Here is a 20,329-nt window from a genome sequence, read left to right on the forward strand (position 1 = left end):
CACCTGCCATACTTTAGATATTGAGCATTTTTTTTTTTTTTTTTACTATATGTCACTTCCATCTCAGGCAACAGCAAATTAATTTTCTTGTAAATTTTGTATTCAAATTTGTTTGCTGTTGTTTGAATGCCACAGATAAGTTTTTTTTTTGTTTTTTGTTTGTTTGTTTTTTTGTTTTTTTTAAATTTGCCATGGAGGAAATTTCTAGGGAATATTTACAGCACTTGATCAGATATGAACTCTGATTTATTAGCATTCATCCAGAATGGGTTGAGACAGCTCCTCTTATAGAACACACAGCATCCCAGATGAACGCAGACTACACACAGTGGTCCACAGCAGTCTAGATAGTTATGGGCAGTCAGTCATAGGACTAGTGGTGTATACTGTAGATCTGTGAACTGGGGATAGGTTCGATGTAACTATGTCCTCAGCTGGCCTCTCTGGTATCGTTATCAATTTTGGAGTCGTTCTGGAGCTATTGCTTCGTCGATGAATCCTGGAGAAAGGAGATGACGGTTTTTGCTGTTTAATCTCACTGTCCCATGTATACAACGTACAGATTACCTTTGTATAAATACGTTGTTATCAAATCGCTGTTAAAGGATTATTTTGCAAATGAAATATTTACTGTAAAGATAGATTTATTGAATAAAATGAATTTTATGCCTAATGTTTTCTCAGAAAACAAACAAATCTTACGTTGCAATTTGCACATTTGTATTTCCAACTTAAATCGGACCTGCTGCATCCACCATTAGTTTCTCACTCTTAAACACGGTCCAAAAAAAGTCTAAAATCTAATAGGTCTCTCAGTGTCGGCCAAGCTCCAATCTCTCATTCACCGCAGCAATGTTTCATTCTTGCCTGTTTTACAAGTACTTTAATGGAATATGCTTTGATGAATCTGTAACGCTTATAACCCTCATGACATCTATACTCCAGATTAACCCAACAGCAAAACCATAGCATTTCATTTGAGGTCCTTAAATGCAAAAAAGCCTTCTATTCTAATAGTTTCTTCCTTTTGGGCTGTTAGATTTTGGAATTCCCTCCGTTTTCTACTTTCATAACTGTACTAACCTGCAGAAATTTAAATGTAATGAGATCTCACTGCTTAGCTCGCCACAGTTTCCTGTTACGATAAAAAATAATAGCTGTTTACGTTCCAAGTGGTAATATGTTTTGTTTCGGGTGAAAAAGAGTTAAAAAAAAATTATTGTTAATGTCAAGTTATTGGCTTAAGACAATGTTATCGTGTGAAAACGTGTGTAAAAAAAATATTGTTAATGTCAAGTTATTGGCTTAAGACAATGTTATCGTGTGAAAACGTGTGTAAAAAAAATTATTGTTAATGTCAAGTTATTGGCTTAAGACAATGTTATCGTGTGAAAACGTGTGTAAAAAAAAAATTATTGTTAATGTCAAGTTATTGGCTTAAGACAATGTTATCGTGTGAAAACGTGTGTAAAAAAAATTATTGTTAATGTCAAGTTATTGGCTTAAGACAATGTTATCGTTTGAAAACGTGTGTAAAAAAAATTATTGTTAATGTCAAGTTATTGGCTTAAGACAATGTTATCGTGTGAAAACGTGTGTAAAAAAAATTATTGTTAATGTCAAGTTATTGGCTTAAGACAATGTTATCGTGTGAAAACGTGTGTAAAAAAAATTATTGTTAATGTCAAGTTATTGGCTTAAGACAATGTTATCGTTTGAAAACGTGTGTAAAAAAAATTATTGTTAATGTCAAGTTATTGGCTTAAGACAATGTTATCGTTTGAAAACGTGTGTAAAAAAAATTATTGTTAATGTCAAGTTATTGGCTTAAGACAATGTTATCGTTTGAAAACGTGTGTAAAAAAAATTATTGTTAATGTCAAGTTATTGGCTTAAGACAATGTTATCGTGTGAAAACGTGTGTAAAAAAAAATATTGTTAATGTCAAGTTATTGGCTTAAGACAATGTTATCGTGTGAAAACGTGTGTAAAAAAAATTATTGTTAATGTCAAGTTATTGGCTTAAGACAATGTTATCGTGTGAAAACGTGTGTAAAAAAAAATATTGTTAATGTCAAGTTATTGGCTTAAGACAATGTTATCGTGTGAAAACGTGTGTAAAAAAAATTATTGTTAATGTCAAGTTATTGGCTTAAGACAATGTTATCGTTTGAAAACGTGTGTAAAAAAAATTATTGTTAATGTCAAGTTATTGGCTTAAGACAATGTTATCGTGTGAAAACGTGTGTAAAAAAAATTATTGTTAATGTCAAGTTATTGGCTTAAGACAATGTTATCGTGTGAAAACGTGTGTAAAAAAAATTATAACAAAAACTTTTTTGGTTTATTGCACTAAAATAACGAGAATGACCGAGAAAAGGGAGATTCTTTTACATGAAATTTCATGCGTTAAATGTCATAAACTTTCTAACTTGTTATTCATCTTGATTTCACCTTTTTATTGTCTTTGGCCAATCCCATTCCTCATTAGCTCACATACAAAAGGCCAACATTCATATGATGATGATGATGATGACCATGATGATGATGACCATGTTGATGATGATGATGACCATGTTGATGATGATGATGATCATCAAACGATCCTTTGCCAGTCGTGATGTTCAGATCTTTTTTTCTGAGCATCACAGTTTTTAAATTTATTTTGTAACATTTTTTTTTCATGGTTTTGTTTTCATGGATTTCTTTTATTGGCTTATAATTTGGAAACCAAGTATTTACAAACTTATACATGTATAGAACATAATCCCAAACACACCGTATAAATGGGGAAATTTTTGTAATTCTTACTGCATTTTTTTGACAAACTTTCTACTTTTAAAAAAAATTAGAAAAATGTGTTATTGGCATTAGATTTGGTTTGATATCCATTTTATATGCTGGCATGTGTTGGATAGTTTTTAGAAATTGATTTGAAAACTAACTTATCTCTGGCCAGGTCTTTATCCCTCTTTTTCTCAAATCCATCTTTATCACTTCCTCCCATGTCTTGATTTTTCCCTGCCAACTGATCCTGTTCCCTCAACTGTTCTATATTTACTAACCCACTCTTTCAATGTGACTATACCAACAAAGTCTCCTGTTCTGTACACATCTTCTGATACTGTCTAGATATAATCTTCCTCATAGGCCATCTGATCAAAACCCATCTTTCAGACTTGCATTACACATTCATCGCATGATTCTCATATCATTTCTCTAATAATGTAACGCATGTCCTCAACCTTCACTATCTTGGTTTCCTTTTCATACGTATCACATATTCTTTCGTTTGTCAACAATGGTAATGTTTCGTTGGTTATTAATGGCAGCAGTTCTCTGAGTTTCATCCACTACAAACTTTTGTGATTATACTAGCACCATCTTCACCCTGTGTTCCAATGATACACGACTGGTATTAGTGTAATTGCAAGAGTTAGGAGTGGATGATGTAAGTTAGAAAGTCAAGAATGTTTGAAAAGGAAGCAAATCCGTATTTGTTTGAATATTTTTTTAATGATGCCCAACGAAATGAAAATCTTGACAATTTTCATCAGTTTCATTGCTGCAAATGTGTTCATCTGTTTTATTGTCAAAATAAATTTTTTTTTCAGTCGGCAACAAACACAACAAAGAAACAAGAAAAAGATAATGAAGAAAATAAAGGTAAAAAAATTTTTCATTTTGAAAAATAAAAAATCGTAAATCACAAAATATTGGTGATCATTAAAGATTGTGGCCACAGCAGATGACAAGAAAAATTTGGTATCGGTATTAGAATGGTTTTATGTTGTTTTTGTTAAATATTAATAAATCATTTCAAATTAAAATCCATTTACTATTATACATGTAAACTAAAAAAAAACTTGCTTGAAATATGCCAACATTATGTGAATATGTGAAATCGAAACAAGATGGTAACCAACTCGGCAAAAATAACCTTCTTAGCGACATGCAATATGGTTTTTGTTCTGCTAGATCTACTGCAGATGTGTTGTTATATCATAAAATTAGGGAATCTCTCGAGATGTTAGAGAACAGGTCACCTGTTGTAAGTAAGTAAGTAAAAATGAGATAGGATAGTCCGAAAATTCGAACCTGGGAAGCTACGCTTGGAATTAAGATTAAGTAGAATTCCGATCGAGAGTTTAAAATAAATAAACAGATGTTTGTTGAAAAAGGAATTTGATGATTCAATTCTGTTTATTGAAAAAGGAATTTGAAACGAAATAGGAAAATGTTAAACATATTTGAAAGTAGGTTAGGTTGAAAAAATAGGTTAGAGAACTCTTGTAGACGTGAGGAACAGTGCATGTTTAGACACGTGAGGCATGTCAGGCCACGGGATCAATATGCATGTTGTTGGCATGCAATGACGTCATGGAAGAGATGAGTTGTCAATATAGTTAGAGCTTTAGTGAGAGAAACAGTCAGAGAGAGAAGTCAGTGCCGAGTCAGGGGTCTGACAGACAGAGCTGACATCCACCTTGGAAGCAAAGATTAGAAGAAGGAAATCATGTTAGACTTTGAATTCCTTGATGCGAAATCATTGACCGGTCAAGAAATAAAGGTTGTCATCATTATTTTGTAACAGATGTCTTCGTGTTGTGTCGTTCAACAAACAAAGGTATTTATAAGAACTTGTGTTCCACTCATCTGTAAAAAGAACTTTGTGTATGCATGCATATATGTGTCTTCATCATCTTAAGAATGTGTCTCCCTCTCGGTATTAAGACATAACGAATGTCCCCTCCTTTGATAAAAGAACTGATAACCATCATCTCAAAAATATATGTGTTGCGGAAAAGTTAAAGAAAGATAATGTTTATAGAAACACTCCCAGAACTGTCAATCTCTCTTCTATCTATCTATTCCCCTCTCATTGTGAATTACATGTTCCCGTCTCCCCTTTAAAATGTACTCTGTCTCTATCTCACTAATTTGAACAACAACAAATATATACGTCATCCCTTCTAATATAACCCCTATGCAACAAGAGAGGCTTTGTTTCTGGGGCAATTGCTCAATATATCAAAAGCCTTTGATAGGGTATGGCATAAAGGTCTACTCCACAGGATCTCCAGCTATGGTATAGCTGGAAAAGTCTTATTAAATTATTTCTCTCCGATAAGTTCATAAGGATAGTGGTTGACGGACAGAAATCAGAAGCACACAGAATTAATGTTGGCGTCTCTCTGGGGTCCATCCTGGGCCCAACTTTCTTCCTTGTCTACATCAATGATCTCCCAAATCACATCCTAAGATCATTTGTAGACATTTATGCTGACGACACTACTATCTATGGTAACATTCAAAGGCCGTAAATGAGCAAGTTCTCTCCGATTCTCTCCTTTGATCTTGAGCATGTGGTACAATGGGGGAAAGCGGTGGCTGGTTACTTTTAATGCATCTAAAACCAAACTTCTATCTTTTCATCATCAAGGATCTCCCTATCTGGCATCAATTGAAATGAAATGAATGGCTCTCGTCTTGAGAGGACTCCATGTTTTGACAAGCTACTCGTTTTGACTCCTGATCTGAAATGGAACACGTACATTAAATACTTTGGCAAGGTTGCTGGAAAAATGGTTAGATCATTCTACCGGTCCAGTAGATATCTCGCTACCAATGCAATTCTCTACCTGTATAAGAGCCAAGTATGTTGGATATTAGACCCGACAACAGCCTTGCTAAATCTTGCTAAAAAATAGTTGATATCAAAAATTATTGTTTAGAGAAATAAAACTGGTTACTGGAATATAAAAATAAGTTTTAGCTAAAATGTTTACAAAAATTAACTTTGCTAAATATAAACAAAATATTGTAGACTGCATACGTGACCGTTATGTTACGTTTCATTGGATCACTTATGTTACTGGAATTCACAAATGAAACGTGCCCTTTTGTGGATGATGTACCGGAACTGACAGGTCAAAAGATTATAGTGGAGTCGAGGAGTTATCGGCAAACCGTGCAGATGTGCATTGGTACGAACTCTGAAAGCCTGGAAGTGAGACGAGACGAAGACATATAGACACGTATGGCGGGCTCCTGGAGAACCCGAGATAAATCTGAAAAAATTTATATGTAGAATATATAAATTGCTGTCTTGTGGTTCAGAATCGGTATATAAAGAAAAGTTTCAGGTATGTCTCATTGGTCTATTGTGTTCGTACATACAACACCATCGCAACAGATTGAAGACAGAGGATTTCTGGACAGAAATGTATGAGACTTCTTCCATACCCACCCCCACCAGCTACGTAATATAAACGTTTTTGATAAGCCGCTATCCAACAATACACTTTTTGGTACTGCAACATAACAGTACATCCTAGGATGGAGTACTCTTGCCACATCTGAGCAGGAGCTGCTAAAAGAACTTATCTTGCCTTGACTGAGTTCAAAACAAACTTTGTAGCCTAGTAGAGGATGCCCTTTTCTCTTTCGTGCAGAAGAGACGTTGTGAACCTGTCCCTGCTCTATCATTATTTTCATGGCAAGTGCTTGCCTGAGCTCCAATCTATGCCCTCCCTCTCACCAAACTGTCACGAAACACTCTTCTAGCTGAAACCACTATCAATAATTTCCCTCACTCTTTATCTGTGCTTAAACCTAAACGTGGATTCCATGAACAAAGCTTTCTTAGAACGGCACACCTGTGGAACTCTCTTCAATTTACCTGCTTTCCAGCTGACTACAATTTGGTCGTCTTCAAGTCTAATGTGAACAAGTTCTTGAACTATCTCCTTAGGTGATCCAATTGACCAAATTTCCACAACTAACGATTAATACGATATTGTCCCATTGACTACTGTATACTCATTAACCTTTATCTTTGAGTGCCTTTTGTAAAAATTGATCTGATGTTGTGATTTCGTTTATTCACTATAATTTTGACACATTTCAATTGTATTTTTCTCAATTTAACATGCATAATATTAACTTGATTTTAAATCAAAATGATTTGTCATTTAATAATATATTCTGTTGGTGCAAAAATAATGTAATTTTTTGACGTTCAACTTCAAAAGACTATAACTACTTCCTTAATAAACTTTATTAATCGAAATAAGAACCATTAGAATCGACACAGTTTTGCCAACAAGAAACAAGTTTATTTATTCCATTAGCTTAGAAATCTAGAACAAGTCCATGGGGATAGCATGCTCTTGTTCTGTCTGCCATGATTGGGTAGAAAGTCCTAATTAATTTACTGTTTCCCAGTTTAACCTCTAGAACGTCTGAATTTTACCAAGTACTTTATCCACTACACCACTCATCCTTGTGAACTGCAAAAATCCATGGCTTAGTGGATAAAGTACTTAGTAAATTCAGTTGTAAATAACACATTTTTCTTTATTTTTGTTTTTTAATATTGGGGGCATTCTGGGCAAAAACCATATTTTCTTTCCATGTAAGTTTATTTTTTTACGTGCAGTGATTTGTCTTTTTATTCGATGCAAAACTATTTGTGATTTACAGTTTTTCTTGCTTTTGAATTGAACGCAAAATTTCATGGCAAGCCGATGTGCAGCATGCTCGTGCTTACGAGTGACATAGAAACCGAAAGTTCTTGTGACATCAAATCTTTTTCATAGTGATGGGACGATTTCAATACAGTTACCAATTCCAATTTAAATTCCTGATTCCAATGCAATTACTGATACCGATTATTTCTAAATCTCTAAATATTCAACTATCTTATTTTTTCCTCTGGATTACAGTAAAAACACGTTAAATGTGTTTTTATATTTTCTAATTTGTTGGGGAGGGGTGGTCTATAGATTTTAGTTTTACTGGTAGATTACTGTACACACAATAACTCTTATCCCTGAGTGGCTTCTGGGCCTTGATAAGTGGTGACCACCATGTAAAAAAAAAAAAAAAAATAGATTAAAATCAATATCATTTCATTATTACTACCAGCAGTGGAAGATTTTGTCTGAAACAAAATCAAATAAAAAATGATAAAGGAATAGTTTTTGGCATCGGAAAATAGGCACAAATTTTTCCGATATCGATTTCGATACCCCCGTAAGTTCCGATTTTTCTGATTCTTATTACTTGTCCCGACACTACTTTTTCATAACCTCATTCTATTTTTAGTCGAGTGAAGGTGTGAAATAAAGTTGATAAAAAAAAATTATTAAAAAAATTTTTTCATTTTAATTCACTTGTGACCAAAAAAATTTTTCATTTTAATTCACTTGTGACCAAAAATATTTTTCATTTTAATTCACTTGTGACCAAAAATATTTTTCATTTTAATTCACTTGTGACCAAAAAAATTTATTTTCTACAAACCTTTTTTTTTTTTTTTCAGCCTTGAAAAGATTTTCTCAGTTTATCGATCCTGAAGCGTTGAAAGAATATCTTCGTCTTCAAGCAAAACTCAAAGAAGTAGAAGCTCACCTTGATGCCTTTTTAAATAATGTACAGGTAAGACAAAAATGTAACTTTGTGTTTTATATGCAAATGGCAGGGTACCTGGTGTTGCCTAGAGTTATAAACAAAATAGATAAAAAATGGTTTTAATGTTTCTTTAAAATTTTTTTCTCTTTGCTACAATATGTGTTTGATATGTACATTAGTTTTTGTGTTTCCACGTTAAATCACCTTAAAACAAACAAACCCTAATTTCTACATCACCATAGCTACTTTGATTTCTGGGAGATGAGTGTATATGTTAGGAAACTGTCTCGGACATCCTTGGGGCAAGTTACCCCTCCCCCCCTGGTGACACTCTGAAAACTTCCTACATTTTTATGAGCACCCAAACTTTCTCTACCCAAATTGTTCTTAGTATGATACATAACTGCATCTAATGGTTGTTAATGTTAAGTGTCAAACTTCTACAATTCATGAAGATTGTTCCTTAGGATGGTCTGCATGAAGTTCTCCTCATTGATCGCATCAATTCATTAACCAGCATGGTTGCAGATTTTTTCCAACGACATCAAGAACAGCAAATTTTTTCCAACAACATCAAGAACAGCAAATTTTTTCCAACAACATCAAGAACAACAAATATTTTCCAACAACATAAATAACAAATATTTTCCAACAACATAAATAACAAATATTTTCCAACAACATCAATAACAACAAATATTTTCCATCAACATCAATAACAACAAATATTTTCCATCAACATCAATAACAAATATTTTCCAACAACATCAATAACAAATATTTTCCAACAACATCAATAACAACAAATATTTTCCAACAACATCAATAACAAATATTTTCCAACAACATCAATAACAACAAATATTTTCCAACAACATCAATAACAACAAATATTTTCCAACAACATCAATAACAACAAATATTTTCCATCAACATCAATAACAACAAATATTTTCCATCAACATCAATAACAACAAATATTTTCCAACGACATCAATAACAACAAATATTTTCCAACAACATCAATAACAACAAATATTTTCCAACGACATCAATAACAACAAATATTTTCAAACAACATCAATAACAACAAATATTTTCCATCAACATCAATAACAACAAATATTTTCCAACGACATCAATAACAACAAATATTTTCCAACGACATCAATAACAACAAATATTTTCCGACGACATCAATAACAACAAATATTTTCCGACGACATCAATAACAACAAATATTTTCCAACTACATCAATAACAACAAATATTTTCCATCAACATCAATAACAACAAATATTTTCCAACTACATCAATAACAACAAATATTTTCCATCAACATCAATAACAACAAATATTTTCCAACGACATCAATAACAACAAATATTTTCCGACGACATCAATAACAACAAATATTTTCCGACGACATCAATAACAACAAATATTTTCCATCAACATCAATAACAACAAATATTTTCCAACGACATCAATAACAACAAATATTTTCCAACTACATCAATAACAACAAATATTTTCCATCAACATCAATAACAACAAATATTTTCCAACTACATCAATAACAACAAATAGTTTCCATCAACATCAATAACAACAAAGATTTTCCATCAACATCAATAACAACAAATATTTTCCGACGACATCAATAACAACAAATATTTTCCAACGACATCAATAACAACAAATATTTTCCAACTACATCAATAACAACAAATATTTTCCATCAACATCAATAACAACAAATATTTTCCAACTACATCAATAACAACAAATATTTTCCATCAACATCAATAACAACAAATATTTTCCAACGACATCAATAACAACAAATATTTTCCAACGATATCAATAACAACAAATATTTTCCAACAACATCAATAACAACAAATATTTTCCGACGACATCAATAACAACAAATATTTTCCAACAACATCAATAACAACAAATATTTTCCGACGACATCAATAACAACAAATATTTTCCGACGACATCAATAACAACAAATATTTTCCGACGACATCAATAACAACAAATATTTTCCAACTACATCAATAACAACAAATATTTTCCAACAACATCAATAACAACAAATATTTTCCGACGACATCAATAACAACAAATATTTTCCGACGACATCAATAACAACAAATATTTTCCAACTACATCAATAACAACAAATATTTTCCAACAACATCAATAACAACAAATATTTTCCGACGACATCAATAACAACAAATATTTTCCGACGACATCAATAACAACAAATATTTTCCAACAACATCAATAACAACAAATATTTTCCGACGACATCAATAACAACAAATATTTTCCAACTACATCAATAACAACAAATATTTTCCAACAACATCAATAACAACAAATATTTTCCGACGACATCAATAACAACAAATATTTTCCGACGACATCAATAACAACAAATATTTTCCAACTACATCAATAACAACAAATATTTTCCAACAACATCAATAACAACAAATATTTTCCGACGACATCAATAACAACAAATATTTTCCGACGACATCAATAACAACAAATATTTTCCGACGACATCAATAACAACAAATATTTTCCAACAACATCAATAACAACAAATATTTTCCAACAACATCAATAACAACAAATATTTTCCAACAACATCAATAACAACAAATATTTTCCGACAACATCAATAACAAGAAATATTTTCCGACAACATCAATAACAACAATGCTCGACGGTCGCATCAAAGTAATAGTGCAGAAGCAAAATTGTAAATCTCACTTCATTCGTTTGTATTTCATATCTTTGCTTGCCACATGCGGAGGTAGGGACGACCAAAGGATGACTGATTCTGATGCTAATTCTGGAATATTGACGAGAGCATTGTTTGATAATTTTAAAATTACCATGTTATCTCTCCATTACCACGGAAAATTGTGTGTGTTTGTTAAACCATATTTAAAATATTAGGAATTTGATGTAATTTTATGCATCAAATTCTTAATATTTAAATGAAAATATTGTGGAAATGATTAGATTAAGCATTAAATAACCTAAAATGGTTTGGTACAAAAAAAAAAAAAAAAAAAAAAGCATAAATCAAACAAAACACTAAACATAAATCAAGTGAACATATCAAGAATTTTATTTCCAATTTATTCATTTTTTTTTTTTTTTTATGACCCTCTTTACTTTGAAATGTTACTAGCAGGCTGCCCAGCTTTGCCCGATCGTAAAATACGCTTAAATATGATATTTTGATTAATGCAGTTTTCGTATTTATTATTATATTATATTAGATCCAATATATAGTAATGATTTAAAAAGTTAAAAAAAAGAAAATGACTTGTGCACCACCACCGAGAATTGAAACCTAAATATTTAGCTTACGATTTACTTTTTCCTTTGAGGTTAATGCATGAACTAAGAAGACATTTGTTGCAAGGCTAAAAATTAAAACATGAACTAATAGCTATTACGTTACGCATGCATATTCGTAATGCCGTCATTCGACCTTCACCTGGTAAATTTAATTTTTTTAAAGTTTCACACTTTTGTACCAATTTTCCCCGGCTTAAACCCAAATATAAAGTTTTGCATAGGTTTGAATACCCTATATATTAAGTTTCATGTCTGTAGACCAAAAAATAAGAGGAGTTTGGTAGGCAACATTTTTTAAATATATATATATATATATATATATATATATATATATATATGCATGCATAAATATATATAGAAAGAGGTTTGTGTTTACAATAACGTTTTTACACAAATATTACGCAAGTATAAATCATGTATAATATCTGCATGAATATAATTACACGTATTAGTTAACTAAAGATGATCATCCCATAAGAAAACCGAAAAAACTGATAGGGAATTAATTGAAATGAATGTTTAAAAGAATATGCAAATTAGATCTTTTGCAGATAAATGCAATTCCATGAGCCATATATAACAAGATTGTATTTTCTTTTTAAATAAATAGAAAAAAGGATTTTTAATATGAATAACAATACACACAAAAAACTCAAATTTATTCGAGTATAGATTTTCTGTGTTAAACATGCAGATTGAACGGATGTAACTCTATCAGCTGCTCAGTCTGTTTTTTTTTTGTTTTTTTTTTTTTTATTACATTTTCACCCCAAACAAGGCAAATTGCCACTTTGGTGTAGGGGGCTACTATCAGGGGCAACAACTACTGGGGTACTATGTAGGGATTTGGGCAGCAAGGTGTCGGTTCACGTTACACTTGAACTTCTGCACGTCAGTACTGTTGGGGAAGCAGGGACCTGGAATGGAATTCCAGAGTCTTGCGGTTCTGGGGAAGAAACTATTGGAGTAAAAAGATCTTTTACATCTAGGGACCTCTACAGTGTGGGGGTGGGATCTAGTAGCCTGTCGGGTTTGTCGAGGGTGCTCGCGTCGTGGGGGCACAAGTGATTGCAGTTCATCAGAGCATTCACCACTAAAATACTTGTAGAACAGGCAGAGGGATGCAACATTTCGTCGATGGGACAGAGGCTGAAGCTTAGATGCCAGTTCAGGGCCTATCAGATTTGCGACTCTCTTTTGAACCTTGTCAAGGAGCGAGAGACTAGTAGCAGATGCACCAGCCCAGATGTGGCAGCAATACTCCATACATGGGCGAATGGTGGCCTTATAGAGGTACAGGATACTTTCGGGTGTTAGTAGTTTTCTAGCACGGTAGAGAGAGCCTACCTTTCTTGCAGCGGCCCTGGCAATGCCTTCAATGTAATTGTTCCAACTCATGTTTCCTGTGAACGTTAGGCCAAGGAGTTTGAAAGATGGACTCTCAGATAAAGAGTCGTTGGCCATTGCTATTGGTGGTAGAGAGGGTTTCTTGTAATTATTGAATGAAACTAGTTTAGTCTTGGCAGCATTGAACGCGACCAACCACTTTTGTCCCCATTCCACTACAGATTGGAGGTCTTCCTCTAGTGTTTCTGCCATTTCTTTAGAAATGTGTTCATTCGTCTTCCTGTCGTGTCTGCCATATAGTGTAGTGTCATCAGCATATATACCCATCTCAGAGGCAATGTTGTCGGGGAGGTCATTTATGAATATCAGGAACAATAGAGGTCCAAGGATAGAACCCTGGGGCACTCCCGCATTTATATCATATTGTTTAGATGTGCGACCGTCGAGGACTACCTGGATTTTTCTCTTATCTAAGAAGGATTTAATTATGTTAAGTATTCTACCAGTGATACCGTAAGATCTAATCTTCCTGAGGAGACCCTCATGCCATACCCTGTCAAAAGCCTTAGATATATCTAGAGCTACCGCTCTGCCTTCCCCCGCTTTGTCCAGTGATTGGTATATACGTTCAGAGATCACGGTGAGGATGTCTGCTGTGGAACGGGCTTGTCTAAATCCATATTGTTTGTCAGTCAGTAGTTTAGCATCTGTAAGATGATGGACTAGAGCATGGTTAATTATGGTCTCAAATATTTTGGCAAAAAGTGGGAGGAGGCTAATGGGGCGATAATTTGATGGGTCTGTCCTTTCGCCAGAATTCTTGAATACTGGTACAACAGAAGCAGTTTTCCAACAGCCCGGAAAGCAAGCTTCATTAAGACATTTGTTGTAGAGTTTGGAGAGAACTGGAGCTACTTCGGCTGAGCACTTTTTTAATAGCACAGCTGGGATAAGATCGGGTCCACATGCTTTTGAGGTGTCAAGGTTTTTTATGATAGCATGCACCTGAGCAGGGGTGGTTTTCAGATCGTCTAGTGTGGCGTCTGTCCGCATAGGAAAGTCAGGTAGGGGGTGGTTGGAAGGGTCCAGTGTGGAGTTTGAGGCAAACCGACTGGCAAGCATGTTAGCCTTGTCGGTTGCTGAGGAGACAACCTCGTGATTGTTGGTTAGTGGGGGATCTGCCATTTTTTGTGCAATTCTGTAAAAGGCTGCTCATTTGTTGATCAATCTGTTGCACTTAAGTTTGACATGATATTTTCACTATTAAACATTGATTGGATGCAACTTTATAAGATTTTATGTTAATCGCATTCGGTTTATCATTTGTTTTATAATGTGTCGACATGTGTCGGACGGTTTTTAAAAAATTGACTTATAAACTAACCTATCTCCGGCCAGGTCTTTTCTTAAGTCCATCTTTATCACTTCCTCTCATGTTTTCTTTTGCTTTTTTCTGCTAATTAACCTGCTACCTCAACTGGTCTACATCTGCAAACAAAAACACTTTCAGCCATTCTTTCAACCAAACCATCAAAGTCTCCTGTTCTGCGTACATCTCTCAATATTGTTCAAATTTAACCACCCTCTGAGTCCATCAAAATTAAATCTGTCTTTAAGACTCGCATTACACATCGATGGCATCATTCTGATATAATTTCTCACCATGCAACGCATATACTCAACTCTTGGTCTATCATACTTTTTATATTCTGTAAAGATTTTCTCTGCATTTGTAAAATCCAAATTTGTTATACATGTACAAGAAAAAAAAAATATCTATAAATAAACAATGCTAAAATGAATTTTTTTTTCTTTTTCAGTTGAAGGAATATCGGTTCAAGATCAGAAAGGCGGCAAATATCTTAATTAACGCAATCTCTCCTCTAAGTGGATCTCATTTAAAAGATAAACTCAACAAATTGACGTTACTTCTTCAGGGACAAAACATTGAAGTATCAAATAAATATATTTCGGCTAAAGATCAACCAGAAGGCATCATGTTTGCTAAATACCTCATTGCAAAAATGTTGGTCGTAAGTATTGAATGTTTTGATTTTTTTTATTAATTTTATTTGCTAGAAAAAAATGCAACATGTTTGGTTACAAATTAAAATTTTATGAAATTGTTAGAATCAAAATAAAGTGAGTTTGTAAAGCCAATTAAATATGAAAAAGGATTTGAATTATTTAGATTATTGTTCTCATTTGGAGTGTTGCTTTTACAATGTTTCAGCCAATGTAACCCCCGTCCTTCTTCTGGGAAATCTTGTTGAACTTAGGAATTTGCACGGCATTTCAAATGGAACTGTTTAATCTACATGGGTAGCATACTCTCATTCTGTCTCTCCTGACCAGGTAGCAGTCTTATGTAATTTGCAATTGTGTTGTTTGTGTCATCTGCAACTGACGATTGAACCTTCAACCTCCAGAAGAGTGTTATTTAGAACTAAATTTTACTTACTACTTTATCCGTTACGCCACTGGTCCTTGCAGAAAAAATAAAAACTAAATACAAAATTAGCACAATTTTACTCGCTGTATCACTTTTTTTCTCTTTTCCTCTCCAACCACAGAATAAATAGTATTAAAGCTTGTGGTGATATTTCCTTTTGTTTATAATGAATTATTTTAACTTTTTCTTTTATTTCTTTGTTACCTTCAATTGTTAATAGAGCAAAAAAGTAATATTAACGCGAATGATGTACAAAAATAATAGATCAATCCACACACAATAAGAGACAATAAGAGCAATGTAAGAAATGGTTGCATAGATACGTTAATTGCAAACTACAGCTAATTAGAATGGATGTTTTTAAACATAACTTCATCCCAAAATGAAACAATATTTTAAGAATTGGAATGTGTTTTTCTTCCTTCTTTTAATAAAATACTTTTGAATCTTAACATGTTCTAAAAAAACAGTTTTATTTGTTTATTCAAAGTTTTTAAATTTCTAATGATGCTTTAATACCAATTTTCATAAGAATATTTCAGTATGCATATTTTTCATTAAAATGCATGGAAAAAAAGATTGGTTAACTTTTATATAATAATAATTTGATATTATAAAAAAAAAATTCCAAACAAAAAGATGAAATTTCAGTCTGGGAATCAGAGAAGAAACACTAACATTTATGCTCGAGTAGATTGATGATTAACAAGTGAAGCATGTATGGTCCCCCGTGAGTGTACATTGAACGAGACATAAAAGATGAAATAGTTCAGCATTTCCTCTCCCCCCTCCCATTTAGCCCCCAAATCCCCAAGGGACGTCAAATCCTGGTGAAAATGAACAAATAGTGCAGTTTTAGGTCTAAATATATGTAAATTTGAGTTCTGCACCATGCAAAAAAAGAAATGACTAAGTCCATCATCACCCCCCCCCCACATTTAGCCCCAAAAGTCCCCAACGTCTTAACATATTTAAATTTGAGTTCAGCACCATGCAAAACTGCTAAATAGCCATACACAGAAAATTTTGGACAAATATGGTAAAATAATCCCAAAAATGGAGTGTTTTTATTAGCCCTAAAAGAGCCCCTGGGGCACACCTAAGAGTTATCGCAAAGTATAGACAAACAAAATTATATAGAAATCAGTTAGTTACAACTTTTCAGAAAGTTTTATAAAAATCCAAGGCATCAATTTTTTTAAATAAGCAGAAAAGTGTAAATTTTAGCCATTTTAACCCGAAAGGCACCCCTAGGGGGTGCAACCGGAGTTTTTTTTCGGAAAATCCATTCTGTTACTTTTTTACTCATATCATGTTTAATGTTTGTGCAAAATTTCAAAAGATTCTGAGGTGTAGTTATTGAAAAAAGTGCGTACAGCCAGACAGACAAAGGTGAATTTACAGGTCCACCCTCCTTTTGTCGGGGGGACCAAAAATGCAAATTATTTAATAAATATAAATTGATATATTATTAAATTTCAATAACTACACTTTGAGTTTCGCATAGGTATGTTGATTTGGTTCTAAAGAAATTGATCCACTTTGATTTAACTAAATTGAGTAAATCTATTTGAACGTTATTTTGTTATTTCTAAAGCTGGGAACCCATATTAACCTGAATGTATTCTGATTGTGATTTACTGCACAGACCAGAAATAGCTCAGCCATCACCAAACATTTCAGTAGTACTACCATTAGATGAAATAATGTTTTCCCTGACTTAAGTTTGGGTTAATTGCCCCAACGTCTCATTGTTAAGGATTGGTTTAATAATTTTCAAATCAGTAAGTAAATCAACTTATTTAAATTAATTTATTTAAAAAAAAAAAAAAAAATTTATTTTGCTAAAAATCTTTTGGAGCCGAACCCCAGTAAAAAGTGTGCGTTTTTGTTTGCATTTGTTGAAATTTTTGATTCTTTCTATGAAACTGTTTTTCTTTTTGTGTAGAATGCAATTAGTTTTTCAGGAAACTGAACATCTATTGTCACAATGGTTAAATTGATGTCGGTTTTATCATTGTCTGTTTTTAGTGTCATTTACATTTTTACTTTGCAACTTTCAAATTTTGAACTGCTTTGGCCATTTTCATTTTGTTTCATACATTCAGGCCGATGTGGGTCCCCAGCCAATTGAATTACTTTTTTGTTTTTTTCTAATTTTTGTGTTGTAGTATATTAGGTAGTTTGTTCGTTTGTGATATAAAATTTCTGTTCGTATTCAATTTTGAAATGCACAACGAAGCAATTAAAACATGCAATTGTGCATCTGGTGGTTAAACCTTCTTCAAATGTAAATTTTTGAACTCTGGAATCAATATGAAATTTCAAACTGAAGCATTTATTTAGTTCATGAAAGTAGTTGGTACTCAACCACAACCGGTAGAAGTGTGGGGTAAATTTTATTTTTAGTATTGAATCTTCGACGTCACAAGATTTTCACTTCAAATTGATTTTTACTCAGTGTGTTTATTTGTTGCACAACGTGTTTATTGGTTTAAACATGAGAAAAACATCCGAGATGAGAATAATTGTTCAAATGATCCAAATTATAATTTCCTCATCTCAAAAATTCCAAAAATAATTTTTTTAATTTGCTTTTTTGGTTTTCAGAAAAAAGGAGCCGAGCAAGTTTCTTCCAGTCATGAATCTGCATATGCAATCGCCACAGTTGTTGTTGGATTGTGGGTAAACTTTCCTGATTTAGGCGACTTATTATTGGCCAATTTTCATCTCGCTTGTCCTTACATTGTGCCATATTACATTCCACAGGAAGATGATCAAAGCACAGAAGAACATCAAAAGTAAGAACAAACAATTATTTTTCATATGAAATAGATCATACCAATCAATCTTGTTTATAGCGTGAGATTAAATTATCGTGAAAATCCCTGCAATTTCAACGTGTGATTTCTTGCGTTTTTTTTAATGATGTTTCGACGTAAACGAATTTGATCTTTTCTTTTTATATATTCTTTCACTCCTTCATGGTTTTTTAATTTCTTTTTTTAATTTCTTTTTTTTTAATTTAAAAAAAAAATTTTTTTTAATTCTTTTTTTAATTTCTTTTTTTTAATTTCTTTTTTTAATTTCTTTTTAATTTCTTTTTTTTTAATTTAAAAAAAAAATTTTTTAATTTATTTTTTTTAATTTTTAAAACAAATTTTTTTAATTCTTTTTTTAAATTTTTTTTAAATTTCTTTATTTAATTCCTTTTTTAATTTCTTTTTTCTTTTTTTTATTTATTTTTTTTTAATTTCTTTTTTTCAGGTTATTTTATTTTGGTGATAGGCGATTAATGTTGATGTTTTCAACTTTGGTGTGTGAAATATTGTGTATCTTGTTGCATATAAAGATTTTCTTTTTAAAGAAAAAATGCCATTCATCAATATGGTGCATCTATATATATAAAGGACGAAATGGGCACACGCGTTTGTGTATGTCCGCAAAAGGCTTTTTGTGTCGGGGTTCTCATGTCAGTTAGATTCCGGGGGAAGTTTTCTTATACTTTCTAGATTGTAATATCTCACATTTGCAAATGGACATCATCTCTTTTTTTTTTTTTTCTTTCCCACAGAAGAGACATTGCAAACCTATCTCTGCTTTATCGTTATTTTCATGGCAGTTGCTCATCTGAGCTCCAATCTATGGTCCTCCCCTCACCAAACTTTCATGAAAAACACTTGTCTAGCTGAAACCACTATTGATAATTTCACCCACTCTTTATCTGTGCCTAAACCTAAATGTAGATTCCATGAGCAAAGCTTCTTTCTTAGAACTGCACGCCTGTGGAACTCTCTTCCGTTTTCCTGCTTTCCAGCTTACTACAATTTGGTCATCTTCAATCTACCATAAATTCTTGATAAGCTGTCCCCTGAAGTAATCCAATTTGCCAAATTTCCACGATGACTATGATATTGCCCCATTAACTTCTGTATACTCATTAACCCCCTATCCTCGAGTGGCCTTCAGGTCTTGATAAGTGGTGACTCCTATGTAAAACAAAAAAAAAAAATAGGAAAAAGCTAAAGGGCTATAGTAGCATGGATTGCTTCTTATTGATTAAAGCCGTTTTTTTTTTTTTTTTTTTCGGATAAGATTGTAATTCCGGAACAATCTTGGACTAATCCAATTGCCAAATTCCATTTGATTCAGGAACTGAATAACTTTCAGATTACACAGTAATCCCACTCAGACAGAATTTTCATTAATCCTGTGTGACATCACAACCAAAACAAAAACAGCTGTCCAGATAGAATTTGCAGTGATCTGATGGACCAAAATATCTTGATGAAGTAGAAGCATTACAGTACAGTACAAAACTAGTTTTTTTGGTTTTTGTACAGGATGATCATCTTTAGTAAACTATTACGTGTAATTTATGCAGATATTCTACATGATGTATACTTGCGTAATATTTGTGTAAAAACCTTATAGTAAACACGAACCTCTTTCTATATATATTTTATGTATGTATATATATATTTGTTTAAAAAAATTTGCCTACCAAACTCTTGTCAGTTTTTGGTCTACAGGCATGAAACTTAATATATAGAGTATTCAGACCCATGTGAAACTTTATATTTGGGTTTTAGCCGGTGAAAATTAAAAAAAAATGGAATTTGCCAGGTGACGGTGGAATGACGGCATTACAAATATGCATGTGTAATGTAATAGCTATTGGTTCATGTTTTAATTTTTAGCCTTGCAGCAAACATG

The 20,329-nt window shown here is 32.7% G+C and overlaps 1 protein-coding gene across 1 annotated transcript in view; it reads left to right on the forward strand.

Annotated features, from left to right (window-relative positions):
• Window positions 1-20,329, forward strand: part of LOC145252826 (uncharacterized) — a 64,588-nt gene that overhangs the window by 37,795 nt on the left and 6,464 nt on the right. Inside the window, exons 9-12 of the mRNA XM_080112799.1 lie at window positions 3,615-3,666; window positions 8,327-8,442; window positions 14,982-15,194; window positions 18,224-18,414. Of these exons, the coding sequence (XP_079968925.1) occupies window positions 3,615-3,666; window positions 8,327-8,442; window positions 14,982-15,194; window positions 18,224-18,414 (572 nt within the window). The remainder of the gene's footprint in view (window positions 1-3,614; window positions 3,667-8,326; window positions 8,443-14,981; window positions 15,195-18,223; window positions 18,415-20,329) is intronic.

The sequence above is a fragment of the Euprymna scolopes genome, chromosome 29, assembly GCF_053919585.1.
Source record: "Euprymna scolopes isolate OS-2025 chromosome 29, ASM5391958v1, whole genome shotgun sequence".
Taxonomy (NCBI): domain Eukaryota; kingdom Metazoa; phylum Mollusca; class Cephalopoda; order Sepiida; family Sepiolidae; genus Euprymna; species Euprymna scolopes.